The 17,798-nt window shown below is 40.0% G+C and overlaps 1 protein-coding gene across 2 annotated transcripts in view; it reads left to right on the top strand.

The window, feature by feature from the left end:
• Positions 1–17,627, top strand: part of LOC117992996 (kinesin-like protein Klp68D) — a 55,359-nt gene extending 37,732 nt beyond the window's left edge. For both annotated transcript variants that reach the window (XM_034980743.2, XM_034980742.2), the window contains 7 exons: positions 6,350–6,514; positions 7,562–7,698; positions 8,896–9,060; positions 9,387–9,708; positions 10,194–10,424; positions 11,962–12,148; positions 13,643–17,627. In XM_034980743.2, coding sequence (XP_034836634.1) covers positions 6,350–6,514; positions 7,562–7,698; positions 8,896–9,060; positions 9,387–9,708; positions 10,194–10,424; positions 11,962–12,148; positions 13,643–13,762 — 1,327 coding nt within the window. In that variant the 3' untranslated portion in view covers positions 13,763–17,627. The remainder of the gene's footprint in view (positions 1–6,349; positions 6,515–7,561; positions 7,699–8,895; positions 9,061–9,386; positions 9,709–10,193; positions 10,425–11,961; positions 12,149–13,642) is intronic.
• Positions 17,628–17,798: the final 171 nt, after the last annotated feature.

The raw sequence follows: 17,798 nt of genomic DNA, 5'->3' as shown, positions 1-17,798 counted from the left end.
CTTCTAAATATATAAAAGGAAAAGGTGACTGACTGACTGATCTATCAACGCACAGCTCAAACTACTGGACGGATCGGGCTGAAATTTGGCATGCAGATTTTATAAATCCATATAAATAAAAACGCGCGACAGCAATGCTACACCCGCGCTGCGGCCGCGCATCAGTTCATTGATCGAAATTATTTGGATTTACAAAGCAGCGCTGCAGTCGCGCTGCCTTCGCGCGGCACTTTGCGGCAAAGAAGGCCCCCTGAAGCGAAGAGTGGCGACAGATATCGTTCGCACAAAGAAAATAACATTTTATACCAGCAAAGAAAGTTTATTTTATATTTTTTTATTCAGATACAAGTTAGCCCTTGACTGCAATCTCAACTGGTGGTAAGTGATGATGCAGTCTAAGATGATAGCGGGCTAACCTGGAAGGGGTATGGCAGTTTTTATTAAACCCATACCCCTTTGGTTTCTACACGGCATCGTACCGGAACGCTAAATCGCTTGGCGGCACGGCTTTGCCGGTAGTGTGGTAACTAGCCACGGCCGAAGCCTCCCACCAGACCAGACCAGAAATTTAGAAGTTTGCGTCATCCAACAGTTTGTTAACAAGAAAAATATTTCGAGACGCTCTTACTTTTTTTACGCCGGCAGTAACTACCGGGTTGTAAATTGTTAATGTGTTAACTGCGCTAATTTCTCTCACTTCAAAAACTCGGCACAGTTGTGAATGAATGAATGAAAAATATTTATTGACTAGCTGATGCCCGCGACTTCGAACGCGTGGAGTTAGGGTTTTGAAAATCCCGTGGGAACTCTTTGATTTTCCGGGATAAAAAGTAGCCTATATGTCACTCTCCAGCTCTTTATCTTTACCCATGCAAAAAATCACGTTGATTCGTTGCTCCGTAGCGACGTGATTGAAGGACAAACCAAAAAACAAACACACTTTCGCATTTATTATTATAAATGCGAAAGTGTGTTTGTTTGTTGGGTACTGATGTGTGAGATGTCAAGATTCTACCACCGTAAAGCAGATGTAACTGAGAAACTCGGCAGTTACTCGCTTTTCTTCTTATTCTTCTTAGGCACCATAGTCTTGGCAGACTGGTCGTGGTTGTCATTTCAGTTGTGGCTCGTTTGAGAATCCGTTTCCACTTCTTCCTGACGGTTGCCTTTCTTGCACACTCGTATATAATAGGATTTCTGTTATAGCCTTTATATTTGATCCGTCCATCTTGGGCGATCTGCCGCGTACTCTGGTGCCTTAGATTTTCCCATACACCACTAGTCGTTCTTATGGATAAACCTTCATGCCTGGACACATGATCGGAAAAAGTGAGGGTTTCCCTGGAGATACGAAACGCTAAAAGTAAAGCATCTGCAAGACCTACGTCAACTGTTCGCGTTTTGGAACGTAATAGCAGAAATCTTGACGCGATCAGCTAATTTTAGTTCAAGTATACTGCGTGATGCGTCTTATGATTCATGGGCCATGGCTCATTGCTCAAATTTTAGTACTTTCGTCATTGATCAAATCTGACAATTCACGAAACTTTTTCGAATTCTAATTTCATAGTGGACTAGATGGTATACCAAGCAGTATAAAACACTAATAAATTGATTTATTGGAAGCTAGGCTCCCGAGTCCCAATCGCAGATTACAAGCAGATTACGATTTGTAATCAATATCATTTATTTTGATAAACTATCTATCATTCGATTATATTGTAGGTAGTGAGGACTAGTCGCGTAGGTAAGGTATAGGTGCGAATTTAAATAAGTAATCTTAAGGTCATGATAAAATCGATAAGCATGATATTAAAGTCAAGTATCAGTGATAAAACCTCATTAAATTATTATGACCATGATAATTTTTTCTGTGTTACTTTATTTTGATAAAAAATGGAAAAAAAAACAGTTAGATCAGATGCTATTCAGAGGGTCCGGCGCTCGATCTCAGCCCCCAGGTACTAACCTCTAACTTTTCGGAGCTATGTGCGTTTTAAGAAATTAAATATCACTTGTTTTAACGGTGAAGGAAAACATCGTAAGGAAACCTGCACATACCTGAGAATTCTTCATTAATATTCTTAAAGGTGTGTAAAATCTGTCAATTGGCCAGTGTGATCTGAGAGGAGCGTCAGTCTCAGTAGTGAGCCGGCGATGGGTAGTTGATGATGATGCGTATAACTTTATTGAAATTAGAAAGTTCTAAGTTTACTGTTCTATCGTTATTCTTTAATCCTTGAAGATAAATGTGAAACACAGGTGTTTTCCCATCGATTTTCGAACGATGTGAAAGGCACGTGCTTAGTTTCCGACATCGTATTTGGTAACGAGATTGTTAGTTAATGGCCGCTGTAGGTCGACGGTAAGATGAATCGGTACCGGTCAGATCTTATATCGCTATCGCGTGGGCTTAATCGCTTCATTGACCGTCAGCATGGCCACTAGCACTATACACATACAGTTAGTCACACGCGTGGGAGAGCCCTCGTGACGTCATATGGCGTAGCACCCACTACTCTGCTGCACTCTGTATAACTTTATATGAATTAGAAACTTCTAAGTTTACTGTTCTATCCTTAATCCTTGAGGATAAATGTGAAACACAGGTGTTTTCCCATCGATTTTCGAACGATGTGAAAGGCACGTGCAAAGCTATAGTTTTCGACATCGATTAGATAACGAGATTGTTAGTTAATGACCGCTGTAGGTCGATGGTGAGATAAATCGGTACCGGTCAGATCTATATCGCTATCGCGTGGGCTTAATCGCTTCATTGACCGTCAGCATGGCCACTACACATGCAGTTAGTCATACGCGTGGGAGAGCCCTCGTGACGTCATATGGCGTAGCACCCACTTCTCCGCTGAATGACATAATATCGATACTTCCCGCGAAAGCTCCAACAGCTGTTAGGTTCTGGTATACGCGAACGCATAAATTATATTTTTGTTTAGTGTATCCAATATCCAAATATAAATATAAATAAAATATATATAATAAAATCCCGTGGGGACTCTTTGATTTCCCAGAATAAAAAGTAGCCTATGTCACTCTCGAGGTCTTTAACTATACCCATGCAAAAAATCACGTCAATTCGTTGCTCTGTTGCGACGTGATTGAACGACAAACCAACAAACAAACACACTTTCACATTTATAATATGGGTAATTGACTAGTAATGAATATTGAAAATGTAGAAAGCGTTTAAACTACATATTTGGTAACATACCTACTCGTACCTACTTATGAATCGTAATTACAGTAATTTAAATCAATATCGATAAATAATAAAAGAATGTGGAAAATTGTATAAACATAGGTAATTCAATATAAACGACTTGTTTATTTTAAAAGCTATTTCTCTCCATATTGTAAAAAACAATTTTGCAATAATTGTATCAGGGTCTCTTTTACGTAAATCGGCTTTTAAAATAAAAACTTTTCAATAAACATTGATGAAAAAGGTCGCCGAGCCGGCGCATTAAATAAGCAAAGATCGTCGAGTAAATAAAATGCAAATAATCGTAAAATTGTACGTATCTACTTATATAGAACATGCTTGTTAATTTTAACCAGTTTTCAAAGAGATTGGTTAACTTAAATATAGAGCGGGCAACGGAAAAATTTGCATAAGACTTAAGAAAATCTCTTCTTCGGTAAGCTTTGTAGCCGTTCTTTTTTTTGGAGAAATGGTTTCTTTTTCTTAAATGACTTGTCAAATTCAATTATTAACCGCACGAGTCTTCGGTGAATTAGCATTTGTCCGTATGCCCATCTTAACAGATTTACAGAGACTTTACAGATTTACACATCACATTAGAAATATCTACCCTCATCTTTTATTTAATCGTGATAAAGTATCATCATCAACCGATAGACGTCCAGTGCTGGACATAGGTCTCTTGTAGGGACTTTCATACGCCACGGTCTTGCGCCGCCGCCATCCAACGGCTACCTGCGATTCGCCTGACGTCGTCCGTCTACCTAGTGGGGGATCTTCCATAGCCTAATTAAAGACTACGGTATTTGCATAGGTTCTTTTGAATTTGATAAATATTACTACTTTATAAAACTAGGATAAAAATAATGACGTACACTGAAAAAAATATTAAAATCCGACAAAGATTTACAAAGTTACAGGCATTTTAATTTTGGAGTGGGAGGGTCTTCTATCCCTTTCTTGCAAAACGAAAATTTGTTTGAAACCGCACAAAGCTACTATGGCATTAGTAGGTGTGACGTCAAAACGCTGTATCGCTATCTTTGTCTAATCAGAAATATTTAAATGCTTATAACTTTTTTGTTATTTGATCGATTTAATTAGTTTTTTTCAGTTTACGTCATTATTTTTATTCTAGTTTATAATAAAGTAATAAAAAATTGGAGTCAAATACCCAGTTATACATCCACGCAAGCTCAAGCCGCACGAGTAGATGTGCTCAAGCTCTGAACGAAGGGATCAATGAGTTATGATGAGTTAGATACCTATGACGTTGTTTAGCCGTTACCGTTTAACACAATCAATACGTTGGCGCTCTCGTCAATTATGGACGCCTCCAAGTATGAGTTTGGACGTCACTATTGTCCCTGTAATTGCATGTTACAACCAAATTAGAGATAATTACGTTTGAGCGAGCACGTCGCGCATCGTCGCGTTATTTGTGTATGTAAATTCGTAATGATTTTAATCGTTGTAAAACAACTGTTTCCCACATGGCAAAATAAATTTTGATTGATTGAATAAGTTCACTCGCAGAATTTATTTTGTTTTGCAAAATAGGCTTGTCTTGTAAATTTAAATATCACTGCTGTAACAGTGACGGAAAACATCTTGAGTACACCTTATTTCGCCATAATGATCCCAAAAGTGTGTGGTGTCTGCTCTAGCGTGGCAGGCTATGGGTTGATCATGATGATTACTGGTGTCCTTTGGTTTTGTTTAATGTTGTACACATTATGGCTAGAATAAATTTTTCGTCAAGTAGTTGTGCAGTAAACAAATTAAAACTACCAAAACTGCAGAGTTAATTGATGCTAAATATGCCCAATTTAGTCTTGTTTTACTCTAGTTATAAAGGTGCATCCATACTTGCGCACACGCACGAACCATGCACACAACGCGCATCGTTTCTGTGCACACGTGCATGTAACGCATATTTACTTATATTTATTTCATGTCACTCACTTCCAAAAAATTCAAGAACGCGTGCAAGCCGTAACTTGTACAACATGCACGTGAATCACTCCAGCTGATTCACATTGTGTGAACGATTCGTGCGCGTGCGCAGGTGTGTATCAGCCTTAATATATTATGCCAATACGCTAATAGTACTCGTACGTATGTTATCTAATAATAATTAATAGATAAACCTTTAACTGCACATAAAATATCAAACTACCAATAAATAGCTAAACAACCGCCGATTAAAACGTAAAAACAATGCATACCGGATGTTCACCTGAATCATTGCCTGCTGCTATATAGTAGCACAGATTATCGCGAGTGATTTAACAAGTGCGTTCTGCTCTGAATGCGTGGATATGTTCGGTGTACCTACCAGTACCGGAAACACTAATATGACTGATTTGATCTCAGGCCCCGCGACCAATGTGAAAACAGGAGGGTTATAGGGACCTTAAATTACTTTGCATTGGGCACAAGTCACAACTCACTGAATGGCAGTGGCGTGCACAGGATTTGAAGCCAGGGTAGGCATTAGTTAGGTAGGAACCTGTTTACTGGCAGGTCATAATGAAAAATATACAACTGGGGTAAGCAGTGCATTTATGCCTCTATGACCTGCACGCCACTGCTGAATGAGGTATACGTGAACGTACCTATGTTCAATATTCTATCATCATCATCATCATTGCGTGCCTTCTTCGAAATTAAGTTTGGAGGTCATCATGCGAAAAGCTTTATCAGCGTACCAAATTTCGGCCCGATCCGTCCAATAGTTTGAGCTGTGCGTTGATAGATCAGTCAGTAAGTCAGTCAGATCAATTTTATTGCTTTCTCTGTCCATTACAAATTAGATAGATTTCTCTGTTCAGTACAAATTAGTTATGCTATAAATTGCTGCTAAAAAGGCAGGGCACATAGTTCATACAACCGATAAACATTGGGGTCCCAAGGTGCTAGAATGGCGACCTCGCTCCGAAAGACGAAGGGTTGGAAGACCCCCCACTAGGTGGACGGACGACATCAGACGAGTCGCAGGGAGCCGCTGGAACCAGGCGGCGTAAGACCGTGGTGTGTGGAAGTCCCTACAAGAGACCTATGTCCAGCAGTGGACGTCTATTGGTTGATGACGATGATGATGATGATGATGCTTGTGTTTTTCAGTGTGGGCAAGCTGAACCTGGTGGACCTGGCGGGCAGTGAGCGGCAACGCAAGACGGGCGCGGGAGGAGAGAGACTGCGGGAGGCGGCGCGCATCAACCAGGCGCTGTCCTCCCTCGGGAACGTCATCTCCGCCCTCGCCGAGAACAGCCCGCATGTGCCCTACAGGTGACCACCACATTTATTCATCAACCTAATAGGGTCTTAGACTGTAGTAATAAAATGATGTGATTTTTTGTATAGCGATAGTTTATGGGGTTAGAATTCATTATTAGAGATAATATTTTAAAAAAAATTGAATTTTCGTTATTTTTATTATAATTAATTATTAACGTCACGCTATGCGAAAGGCTTAATGACGTCATAAAGCGTAAACGGCCTTTTTTTAAACTTTTTAAAATAAAGAAAAAAATCCTGTATAAATTATTCTATTTTTAAGTTAAAAATCGAAAAATATTTGTCGTTTATGGGTACGACTTGGGACGTCATTAATCACCTTTCGTACAGCGTGACGTTGATGATAAAAATAAATAAAAATCATTATTTTTTTCAATTATTCTCTTTAAAATTATAATGAATTCTAGTCTCATAAACTACCGCTATACAAAACCCAATCATCATCATCATCATCATCATCAACATCATCAAGCATCGCCGGCTCACTACTGAGCACAGGTCTCCTCTTCGAATAAGAAAGGGTTGGCCATAGTCAACCACGCTGGCCAAGTGCGGATTGGTAGACTTCACACACCTTTGAGAACATTATGGGAAATCTCTCAGGTATGCAGATTCCCTCACGATGTTTTCCTTCACCATTAAAGCTAGTGATATTTCATAATTTCAGTCTAGTAATTTATAACTCTAATTGGTAGAGGACGCATATTTGCTATGAAGACTTCATATAGGCGCTTTTTATACAATGAACCAAAAGCTTAATTTGCTATAATCCGCTGAAACATGTCGAATCTGTATGTGGCAACATGCAGGATTGCGACATGCACCGCCCGCTAAACATGCAGGAAAAAGCAGCCACCAGGCAAGCAATACGCACCACCACCACGCAGGACCACACAAATCCCAAAACACACTCGACGCACGTTTCGCCCCGACATCGGAATATCATGGATTCTCGCAAAGTAACGCATGCTTCTGTACAACATTTAGGCGCTTTTTATCAGTTTTCCTGTGAGGAATGCAAATGAGTTTAATTCACAGAGACTCGAAGCTGACGCGCATCCTGCAGGACTCCCTGGGCGGCAACAGCAAGACCATCATGATTGCCAACATCGGCCCCGCCTCCTACAACTACGACGAAACCATCACCACGCTGCGGTACGCGCACCGAGCCAAAGGTGAGCTCTAGGAGCTGAGGATTTTTTTAAATTCAGATACAAGTAGCCATGGACTGCAATCTCACCTGGTGGTAAGTGATTATGCAGTCTAAGATGGAAGCGGGCTAACCTGGAAGGGGTATGGCAGTTTTACACGGCATCGTCCCAGAACGCTAAATCGCTTGGCCAGATGACTTTGCCGGTAGGATTGTAAGAACTGACCAGAAATTTAGAAATTATAAAATTCCAAACCCCTGCCGAGAATCGAACCCATGACCTCTTACTAATAAGACCTCTGTCATTCTCCAGGCCTTAAACAATACCCATGCAGAAAACTCACGTCGATCCGTTGCTCTGTTGCGACGTGATTGAAGGACAAACCAATAAACAAACACACTTTCGCATTTATAATATGGGTAGTGATTGGATATCACTCACGCTAAAATGTAACTTTAGGCACCATATAAGGAGAGACAAGCATTCCATCCTTTACTGTGCTTTAGATCTGAATGACTTGGTTCTCAATTAATTTTCAAGACTCGACTAAACTAGGTAGGTAGTCATGCTAGCAATTTTTCTTAGTTACAAATGTTTGTACTGTATGTGACTTTTGGAAATATCATGTGTAATACCAGATACAATTATTGCAATTCACGAAGGCGAGTGGACTTTACTAATGTGGTTACGACGGATACACGGACATTGCGTAAGTGTGCGTGCATGTCGGACCAATCAGTCGCGAGCAAGCGCTCGCAAACGCACACGTTCAGTGTACGTTTTTTATACCGATACGATTTAAACACAAGCATGAGCCACTCGCCCTCGTGAATTGCAAGAACTTACCACTCATCACAACGAACCTCGCGGTTACATGGGCTGAAACGCAGGAGGGCGTCCGTTCGGTACTTGCTCGGTGGCTCTTTCCCGGGGCGCCTTCTTGACTCCCTACAAGTTTTTCTCTTTGCTTCCTTGTCAGGTCACTCTCCCCATTCTGGGGCAGACGTCACAGATACGGGAGATTCCCGTCGCCGTTCGTGGTGTCCCCTGTTTCCCACATCCTCTCCTGTCATTGCGTATCTGGATTTCTAGCTCTCGCTTCCCTCCTCTGAGCTCGTCACGTCCTCCTCATCCTCCTCGTTTCCTTCCTCCTCGTCTTCCAATTGCAACTGTACCTCAGACTCGGAATGAATGTAAACAAATATTGTATCACGTTTTCAGCGATAAAGAACAAGCCAGTGCGCAATGAGGACCCGAAGGACGCCAAGCTACGGGAGTACCAGGCGGAGATCGAGCGTTTGCGGACGCTTATAGAAATGCGGCGCGCGCAGGAGCGACGCAAGCGCGCGCCCCGCCCCAAGCCGCGCACGCTGCAGCCCAACGAACGTACGTACAACATTTACGATAGTCGATAGACCAAGAAAACCGGTCAAGTGCGATTCGAACTCCAGGGTTCCATACCAATTACCATTTACATTATGTTTCTGCATATTATACGTTCTTTAATCAGTAATCGTGACTTATTTTTCTATAGTACGTAGCTACTCTATACTCTAAGCACTGTAACTGTAACCAAATACCTGATACTAGGATCAAGTTCTATCCACATCATTTAATACGCAGTTTGAATCTAAAGACAACATGTAACTGTTAGTTAAATAATAATTAGATAACAAAATAACAATTTCAATTTTGTAAAATTATTTTTTCAGCCGAAGAAGAAACGGCAAGCATCGAAAGCGAACACATCTTAGCGGAATCCACGATAGAGCAAGAGAAAACCAAGACTGAAGAACTAGAACATCAAATCAAGTCTCTAGAAGAGAGATTGGTGCAAGGCGGCGGGGGCAAGGACCTGATCAACAACCTGAACGAGAGCCAGCTAATCCTGGAGCAGAGAAACACGGAGATCGCGGAGAGGAAGAAGAGAGAAGTGGAGATGCAGCAGAAGATAGACTTGGAGGAGGAGACGGCCACCATCGTCACCAATACGTTCGCTACGCTACAGCAGGAGGTGGATCATAAAACACAAAGGTGAGCTTGTCATATGGAATTTTTGAGTTGATGTTTAGATAGTTTTTGAGTTGATGTGTTGATAATTTTTGAGTTTAGGTGTAGGTAACTTTGGAGTTGGTGTGTGTTTAATTTATGAGTTAGCTAGCTTATTCCCGCGACTTCGTCCGCGTGGACTACACAAATTTCCTTAGAGGTTGAATTTTCAAAATCTTTTCTTAGCGAAATGTTATAATAACTGTCTGCATGCCAAATTTCAGCCTGATCCGTCTGGTAGTTGGAGCTGTGCGTTGATAGATTAGTCAGTCAGTCAGCTTTTCCTTTTATATATATAGATGTGTTGGTAATTTCTGACTTGGTATATATTTAATTTAATTATTTAGTAATTTTTGAGTTGGTGTGTATTTAATTTTGAGTTGATGTGTTTTGTGTTCGTTTTGTATTAAAATTTTTGTTGTTAAAATTTCTTATACCATTAATTGATTGTATTATTTTAATCTCTGCAGATTAAAGAAGTGCCTATCGAAGTACGCTTGCCTTAGAGAAGAGATGGTAGAGCAGCGGGAAGCTCACGACGCTGAGCGGCGTGAAAACGAGGCGCTTCAGGCCGCATTAATAGCTGAACTACGGAGACGGTTGCTGGTGGCGGACAGCTTCGTGCCTGAGGCGGGGCGCTCCACTGTGCTGCGGCTACGATATAATGATGATACTGATGCTTGGGAGTTGCCGGAACATAGGTGAGAACATGTCGATAATAAAAAGAATACCCGGCTGAGTTTGTTGTGGGCTCTTCTCAGACCTGGGCGCGTTTGGAACCCTCGTAGATTTAGTTTTAAGCGTTATAATTATCACCACTATATCTTACAAATCTAACAACTGACAATCAAAAAGAGTAATTTATTACCTACTAGCTGCCCCGACGAACTTCGTACCGCCTAACAGTCGATTCAAATTTTTTAAATTTTTCTCTCCGTAAGAACCATCCCCGTACTTCAAGGAATATTATGAAAAAGAATTAGCGAAATTGGTTCAGCTGTTCTCGAGATTTGCGATCAGCAACACATTCAGCGATTCATTTTTATATATAGAGAAGATTTTGAATAAACTATTTTAATTTTGAATTTTTGATGGTGGAACGCTCTTACCTTGCTCTTTCGCCTATTGCCCGTTCACTATAATGTGACACCTGACGTTATGTTGGCACCATTGCAAATCACACAATAATAAGCCCTAAGTTCTAAGGAATAAAGCAAACAAAGCAATGATGCCAACATCATGTTGGCACCATTGCTGGCATTGTTTGGAAGTTGGAGAGGAAAGGGGAATATTAGTCATTTAACATGGCTAATAATCTTTCAAAAAAAACCATGGAGGGGTTTAGTTACAGTGAGTGGTCAATAGATCATAGAGTTTCCTGTGTTCGCATTTATACTCGTAGTTCTTGAATGGTTATTTTCAAAGATACTACGCTCGAATGGCGTTCCCTATATTTGCTTAGTAGTATTGTCTGTCGTGGCGTCACAGACGCTGGACTTGAAACTCCACCTTTAGGGCGCCTTTGTGCCTCGCGGAGGCAACGCGACAGCAGTACTGCGGTCGCGTATCAGTTCATCGATCGAAATATATGGATTTACAACGCAGCGTTGCGGCATTTTGCGGTAAATTTAAAGATGCACTTAGGCTAAAGCCCCATTAGTACGTTGCGCTGCGTTGCGTCGTCGCAGCGTCATTTTTCATATATTTTTTATAACATGCCCCACTAGACCGTTGCGTCGTCGCGCGCGATGTTTCAACGGATCGACGGACAAGAGACGAAGCGGGAGGGAGGGTGATGCGCTGCGTTGTCGAAGCGCCGCTGCGACGACGGACAGTGATCCATTACCAGAGGAGGAAGCTAGACGAGCGTAACGACATTTTTTAACATCATCTTCTATGGTTTCTACGTTTATTTCGGCGGTGGCGTGATAAAAGCAACAAAAGAACACGTTTGTATCTATCCATTGCGAAGGCTGAACTGAGACGCAGACAGTGTTGCTGCGACGCTCTTGCGCTGCGACATCGTGCGTCGTCGCAACGCAGGTGTGGCATACAATGCGCTGTTCCGTTACGACGACGCGACGCAACGCACTAATGGGGCCTGACCCTTAGTCTACTAATAGGCATTTCGAAGCGTACCAATACACGATGGTCTGGCCTTAGAAAAATAGAATAGTTTGTGTATTTATTTTCTTCATACCATAAGTTTGTAAATAACACAGTGTATTCTCGTTACAGCGGAGCTGAACCTCTGAGCACGCGGCCGCTGGCACACAGCGGCACGCGGCGCCCCACCTGTGCCCTGGCGCTAAACAGCGCGGAGCCGCGGCGACGATGCCATCACCTCTTGGATCTACGTCCCATTCCGCTGCCGCCCACCGCGCGCCGCTACGTGCCGCCCCCGCCGCCGCCCGCCAAGCCTAAGGTAACCGCCTAGCAAAATATACATACATATTGGCACCGATTCTAAGCACAACCTAATTTTAGCGTATTCGCATAGTTCTTCTTACTATTGTAATATGAAAAGGACAGAAGCAGTTTGACATTTCTAAATTTAATTTTTAGATGGTAAAACCCGTGATTTTAGCACGCACTCGCGAACCTACTGTTTAAATTTGTATTGTGCACTAAAATTTAGAGTCTTTAAATGTGAAAGTCATGTTCCGTTCCTTTTTTAGCATTAGTAAAAAGAAAAGGACGCAGATACTCTAAATTTAGTTAAGAGAGAGACTAGAGAATCGGGGCCAATATATACCTATAGACGCCTAATAGCCGGACACCCCTGATCACAAAGCTTAGGCAGTTGCTTAGCATAAAAGTCGGCCCACGCCCGTTCGGTACCCTCATTCCGCACATTGTCTTGATTACGTGACTTTTGAGTCCACCAATCACAACAAAGCATTTTCCCCCTGTCCCCCGCCAACATTTTATGATTTTGTTTTCATGCAAAACCTTGTATATGCGTACTCTTGAGGTTGAATTCTCTGTGAGCGAAATATAATGTAAAGTTCCTTTTGTGCTCGGAAAGCAGCTTATACATCACCGCTACCGCTTGAAACTGAAATCCCTTAAAAACGTCAAAACCGATTAAACGCATAGGACGTGAAAACGCCGTAGCAGACAGACACATTTTCGCATTCATAATGTTAGTATGGATTGACTTTCAGGTATTCCATTTATTTTTAAAGAAATCTATGTGGGTACATAATATAAAACCAATGATTTTAAAAAGTGGCTGTTAATTTGAAATTTTTAGGGTGATGTCATATCAAGTCAAGGGAATCAAAACCTATTAGGGTAGGTACTTACTTCCCGTTGGCCTAGATTTTAGAATCATGAAATTTGGCAGGTAGGTAGCAATGTCTTATAGCACAAGTAAAGGGGAAAAAATTATCAGCTATTGGGCCGCATTCTTTCAAAATCGATATCTAGGGTACCTTGTGATCATAAAAATATGGAAACTGTAGTCAAAATTAGAAAAATTGGTCGACATTTCGAAATTCTAAACCGTATATAAATGACCTTAGGAAGCCCATTTATTTCTCTTCATTTATTTGTCTATGTCAATGTCATCACTTATCTATGTCTATGATTACATAATTTGAATCTGCCGCGCATTGACACGACAGAGCTGTCAAGTGTCAACTGTCAGGTTGTTATTTTATTAAAACGTTAGCTGTGCGAGTGAATTTTGAATTATAATATAAAATTAGAATTTAAAGTTTAAACAATACCTAATAACAGTGAAATAATAGCTTCAATTGTTGTTTCTCTTTACAGAGCAACACAAGTTCTTTTATTTCACAAGAGTGTTTATAAACACATTATACGTATTCTTTCAAAATTGATATCGAGAAATAAAAACCTAAAGAAAAACGCGGGAAAAGCCTAGTTGTAATACTAAGACTAATTTTTCCAGGCGATAGAACCAGTCCCAGTACCAGTGAAGAAAGAACTCCCAACTGAAAACCGTCGAATGAGTGCACGCACGCGAGCGCCCTCCGCACACCACCGTCTCGGTACCGCTGGCGTGCGGTAGGCCGCCGCCCCTCACCGGAGCCCTAAACAGATACACCGGACCTTACATTGCTAAGAGGTCCAAACCATAATAGATGTATCGGACCTAACATTGCTGATAGGTCCAAACCGTAACAGATATACTGGATCCTAACATTGCTGCGAGGTCCAAACCACAACAGGTACATCGGACCTAACATTGTTACGAGGTCGAAATCATATAAAAACTACTACTTAGTATACGATCAAAATACGGGGATACTCATACGTCAGAGCCCTCTAACAGTAACCGGACCTGACATTGTTTTTAGATCCAAACCATAGAAAAACTAATAACAAAATACCCCCGGGCTCAAAATAAACGTCTCCAATAAATACGCCAGACTTTACATTGCTGCGAGGTCCAAACCATACACAAACTAAGATATGCAATCAAAATGCCTTGGATCTCACAACTATACGTCAGAGCCCCCCTATCGGATTTAACGGATGTCGGACCGGACATTGCTGCGCGGCCCAATCCATTAGAGATACACCGGACCTAACATTGCTGAGGGTCGAAACCATAACAGATAAATAAACCAGACCTAAGATTGCTGTGAGATCCAAACCATATTAAAAATACTATTATATTTCGCAGTTTTGCGTCAAAGCGGTGTTCGGTCGGTTTGATCCGAAACTTGCAACATATACTTTTAAACATTCTATAAATACTATAGATAAAATATAATGTAGATAATATACTAACGACGCAACCGCTGTTTGCGTCCAAAACGACTGTCATGTGAAAAAGCTAAGCATCGTTATACCTAGTAATAATCAAATTAAAAGATAGAGTTTAATAATATCCTATACCGAATCGGTCCATAAAATAATAATAATATTACAAAGTTGTAAATTATAAAATGTACACTTACAAAACGTTAGTATAAAACCAGCTTTTGCCAGATAAAAAGAAAATCGACTACCTTGCCTATTATTTTTTAATGTAACTAATGCTCGTTTTGCAACTGCAACTAAACTTTCGTGCCAGTTGCACAAAAAGTCATTTTTGTTTAAGACAGCCTGATTTTGCAGCTTGCATAATTTCATAAATTGCTATTGCGCGGTTACTTTGGCAAGTTGCATTTTGATCTTTAGTTGCAAGTTGCAGTTGCAAAATGGTCCTAAATGTTCGAAAATATTTAAGTTCGGTGCATAATGGTTACGGTATTTTTATATGACATCGGAGGTAATATGATATTGATATTACTGTTACGTCATACGTGCGATTGCTTTTTTCGCTTCGACGCGTGCGTTCGACTCCAAATATATTATGCGTACAAAGTGACTTTGCAGGCGCCATTTATCTTTATATTGTGACAATTGTCATTTCAAAAGTTAGTCCTTATTTTAAAGGTGAACCATACTTTTGAAATTACAGTTGACCCATGTTAAAATAGCGCAAGAAAGTCATTTTGTACGGACTATACAGTGTTGTCTCGACATGCTTTGCTCAGGGCTTATGATTCTCTATTACAATGATATCATGCATTTTTGACGTCATTTTGAAACGTTCATTTTTGACGTTAAAAATTGCAATTGCGAGTGTATTTCGATTTGATAGCGAGTCAAAGCTCAGTATCGTTACGTTATTATAGATAGTATCCAGAACTACGGATGTGTAAATAGTACTATGTATTATGTGTTATGGCTCTCCCTAGCATATGCGATATTCCGACCGGAATATCGACCTGTTCGTACTGAATTCAATCGTTATTTATTTGATTTCACATAAAATGTTAGAATCGTAGATCTATTATTATGCGATTGACGATGTTTTTGAAGTAAATTGATTATCGCCATTTTGGCGCTGATAGCAGCAGTGAGCGTACTCGGAACATCTGTCAACACAAAAACTATTTGACTTGGTGTGAATTAATTCCCGGTACGCTCGGTGGTGCGCTTCGAATTGGCACAAAAAATAAGTGTCATTTTGTATGGCACTATGTATAATAGATATAAGTATGTATTATTATACATCTATGGTTCGAAAAGTGGCGCGGAATTTCGCATCTATTTCGGAGAACTTTCGGTCGAAACAATTTGACGCGAACGATAGGCGTCAATGATCTCAATATAATAAATTAACAGGTATCCGCAAAAGAAAAGTTCTATTTAACATACAAGTAGTATTCTTATTTATTTTTACAGTGGTAGTAGTGGCACTGATGTGATTATACAGTACGCGGCAGAAAGTAATGTACATATCGCCCTTTAGAAGGTAGGAGATAGCAGATTTCTAGAGCATTGTCTCTGTCATTGAGACCGACAAAAGGACGAAGTACATTACTTTTTGCCGCGTACCGCGTACGGTGATGGTAGAACCAAAGAGAAACAATTCACATTTTTAACTTTTTGAGAAAATAAGGTAAACGCATTTAGATATTATGTTGTTAATTCATTTTTTAAAAATAACGAGCAAACGCGTCACTTGATGTTAAGTGATTACCACAGCCCATAAAATATTTGCAGCATCAGAGGAACTGCCAATGTTTTGCCAGCTTCTGCACCTTTAATAATGTTGAAATGTGAATATACTAAAACATAGCACTTGGATGAAGGAATCGTGCTTTTTTGCGCCTTCATGTCAAAACCTTTATTCTGAGAAATGTGTTACTTGGGTTACTTGGTTCTAATATCACCAAATTTTCTATTATCAAGTATACTAAGTTCATGGCTAAAACATATAAAAAACTATTTATATGTTTTAAATTTCTTAGCTAAAAATATTATGTTAGCAATGTTTTATCCGAATTTTTGTTTGGTTTAGTCAGTTTAGGTTGTCATTTGTTTTGTATGAGTATATTTTACCGTTGTTGTTTTTAGTAAATTTTATTTTAGCTTCATTCACTGTCCGTTTGAAGCACGTGATATTAGATAGTGTGCTGCTATGTGCCCCGGGGTTGCCAGCTAATAAATTCTGTAATTTGACACTAAGCGATTGTCGCGCTATAGTTGCGACCTGTAATCTCCATAAAAACGTCTTAATTTGACAGCGACGTTTGATCAAACGTTACTGAACTTGTTAAGATTAAACATTGCGACTAAGTTGCTTAGTGTCAAGAAATTACAGTAGGGCTAGCTACGAAGTTTGACAGCTACAATGTGACGATCGCAATCACCTCTGATTGGCTGCAGTTTCTAATCTTTTCGCTATTGGCCAGAATGCACTGTTGCGGAATGTCGTAAATAATCGCTAATGTGATTCTCATAACTATCGTGTTAGTTACAAATAGCCCCGCGGGGCACATGAGCGACTTTTAGGGAAAGGTATGGCCCCGTGTCCCAAGTGTAAAGTTGAGTCCAAATTGTGATTCAAGTGTTCAAATGTGTTACCAAAGATGGAAACTGTCCATTCCAATAGACGCAAGTGTTAATGTTATCTGATGATGTTCCTCTACTTGTAAATTTCATTATTGGTATTTGTTATAATATGTTTTTATTCCCAAGACACGGTTTCTAGTCAATGATTCTTTACAAATAATCTGTAAATAAATGTTTTATTGTAGGTATTTAAAAGTAAATAGAATTAGTAAATGTAAGTAGGGCTTACGTTCGCACAATACCGAATGAGAACTACGAATAATATGGCCCCTTGGTTGTTTAAAAATTAAAATTATTTATTTACTTCGATCCAAATCAAATGGCGATATTTTTTGTTAATTAAAAATGAAAACACACAAGTATTGTATGTAACAAGCTGTGTTGTGTATTAATATTTATAAATTGATTGGCTTTATATGGAGACAGTGGAGACAGTAATCATGTGATATGTATTTTGGAAACCGCTAGTCAGCTGTGCCGCATACACGCTTATACTCACTAAATAAACATTTTTAATTTTTTACCTTGGTTTTATTTTACCGCCATTATTTGAAGCAATTAAAAGGTGTTAACTCCGTGCCTGAGCCTCGAGTCAATGTTGATAATTAATTTCTGATAATAGCCTGAGCAGATTAACAGATCGGATTGGATTGTTCCACAATCGCACTTGATCTAAACTAGATTCTTAAGGA

Source organism: Maniola hyperantus, chromosome 22 (assembly GCF_902806685.2).
Source record: "Maniola hyperantus chromosome 22, iAphHyp1.2, whole genome shotgun sequence".
NCBI lineage: Eukaryota > Metazoa > Arthropoda > Insecta > Lepidoptera > Nymphalidae > Maniola > Maniola hyperantus.
This window is presented reverse-complemented; position numbering and strand designations above follow the sequence as displayed.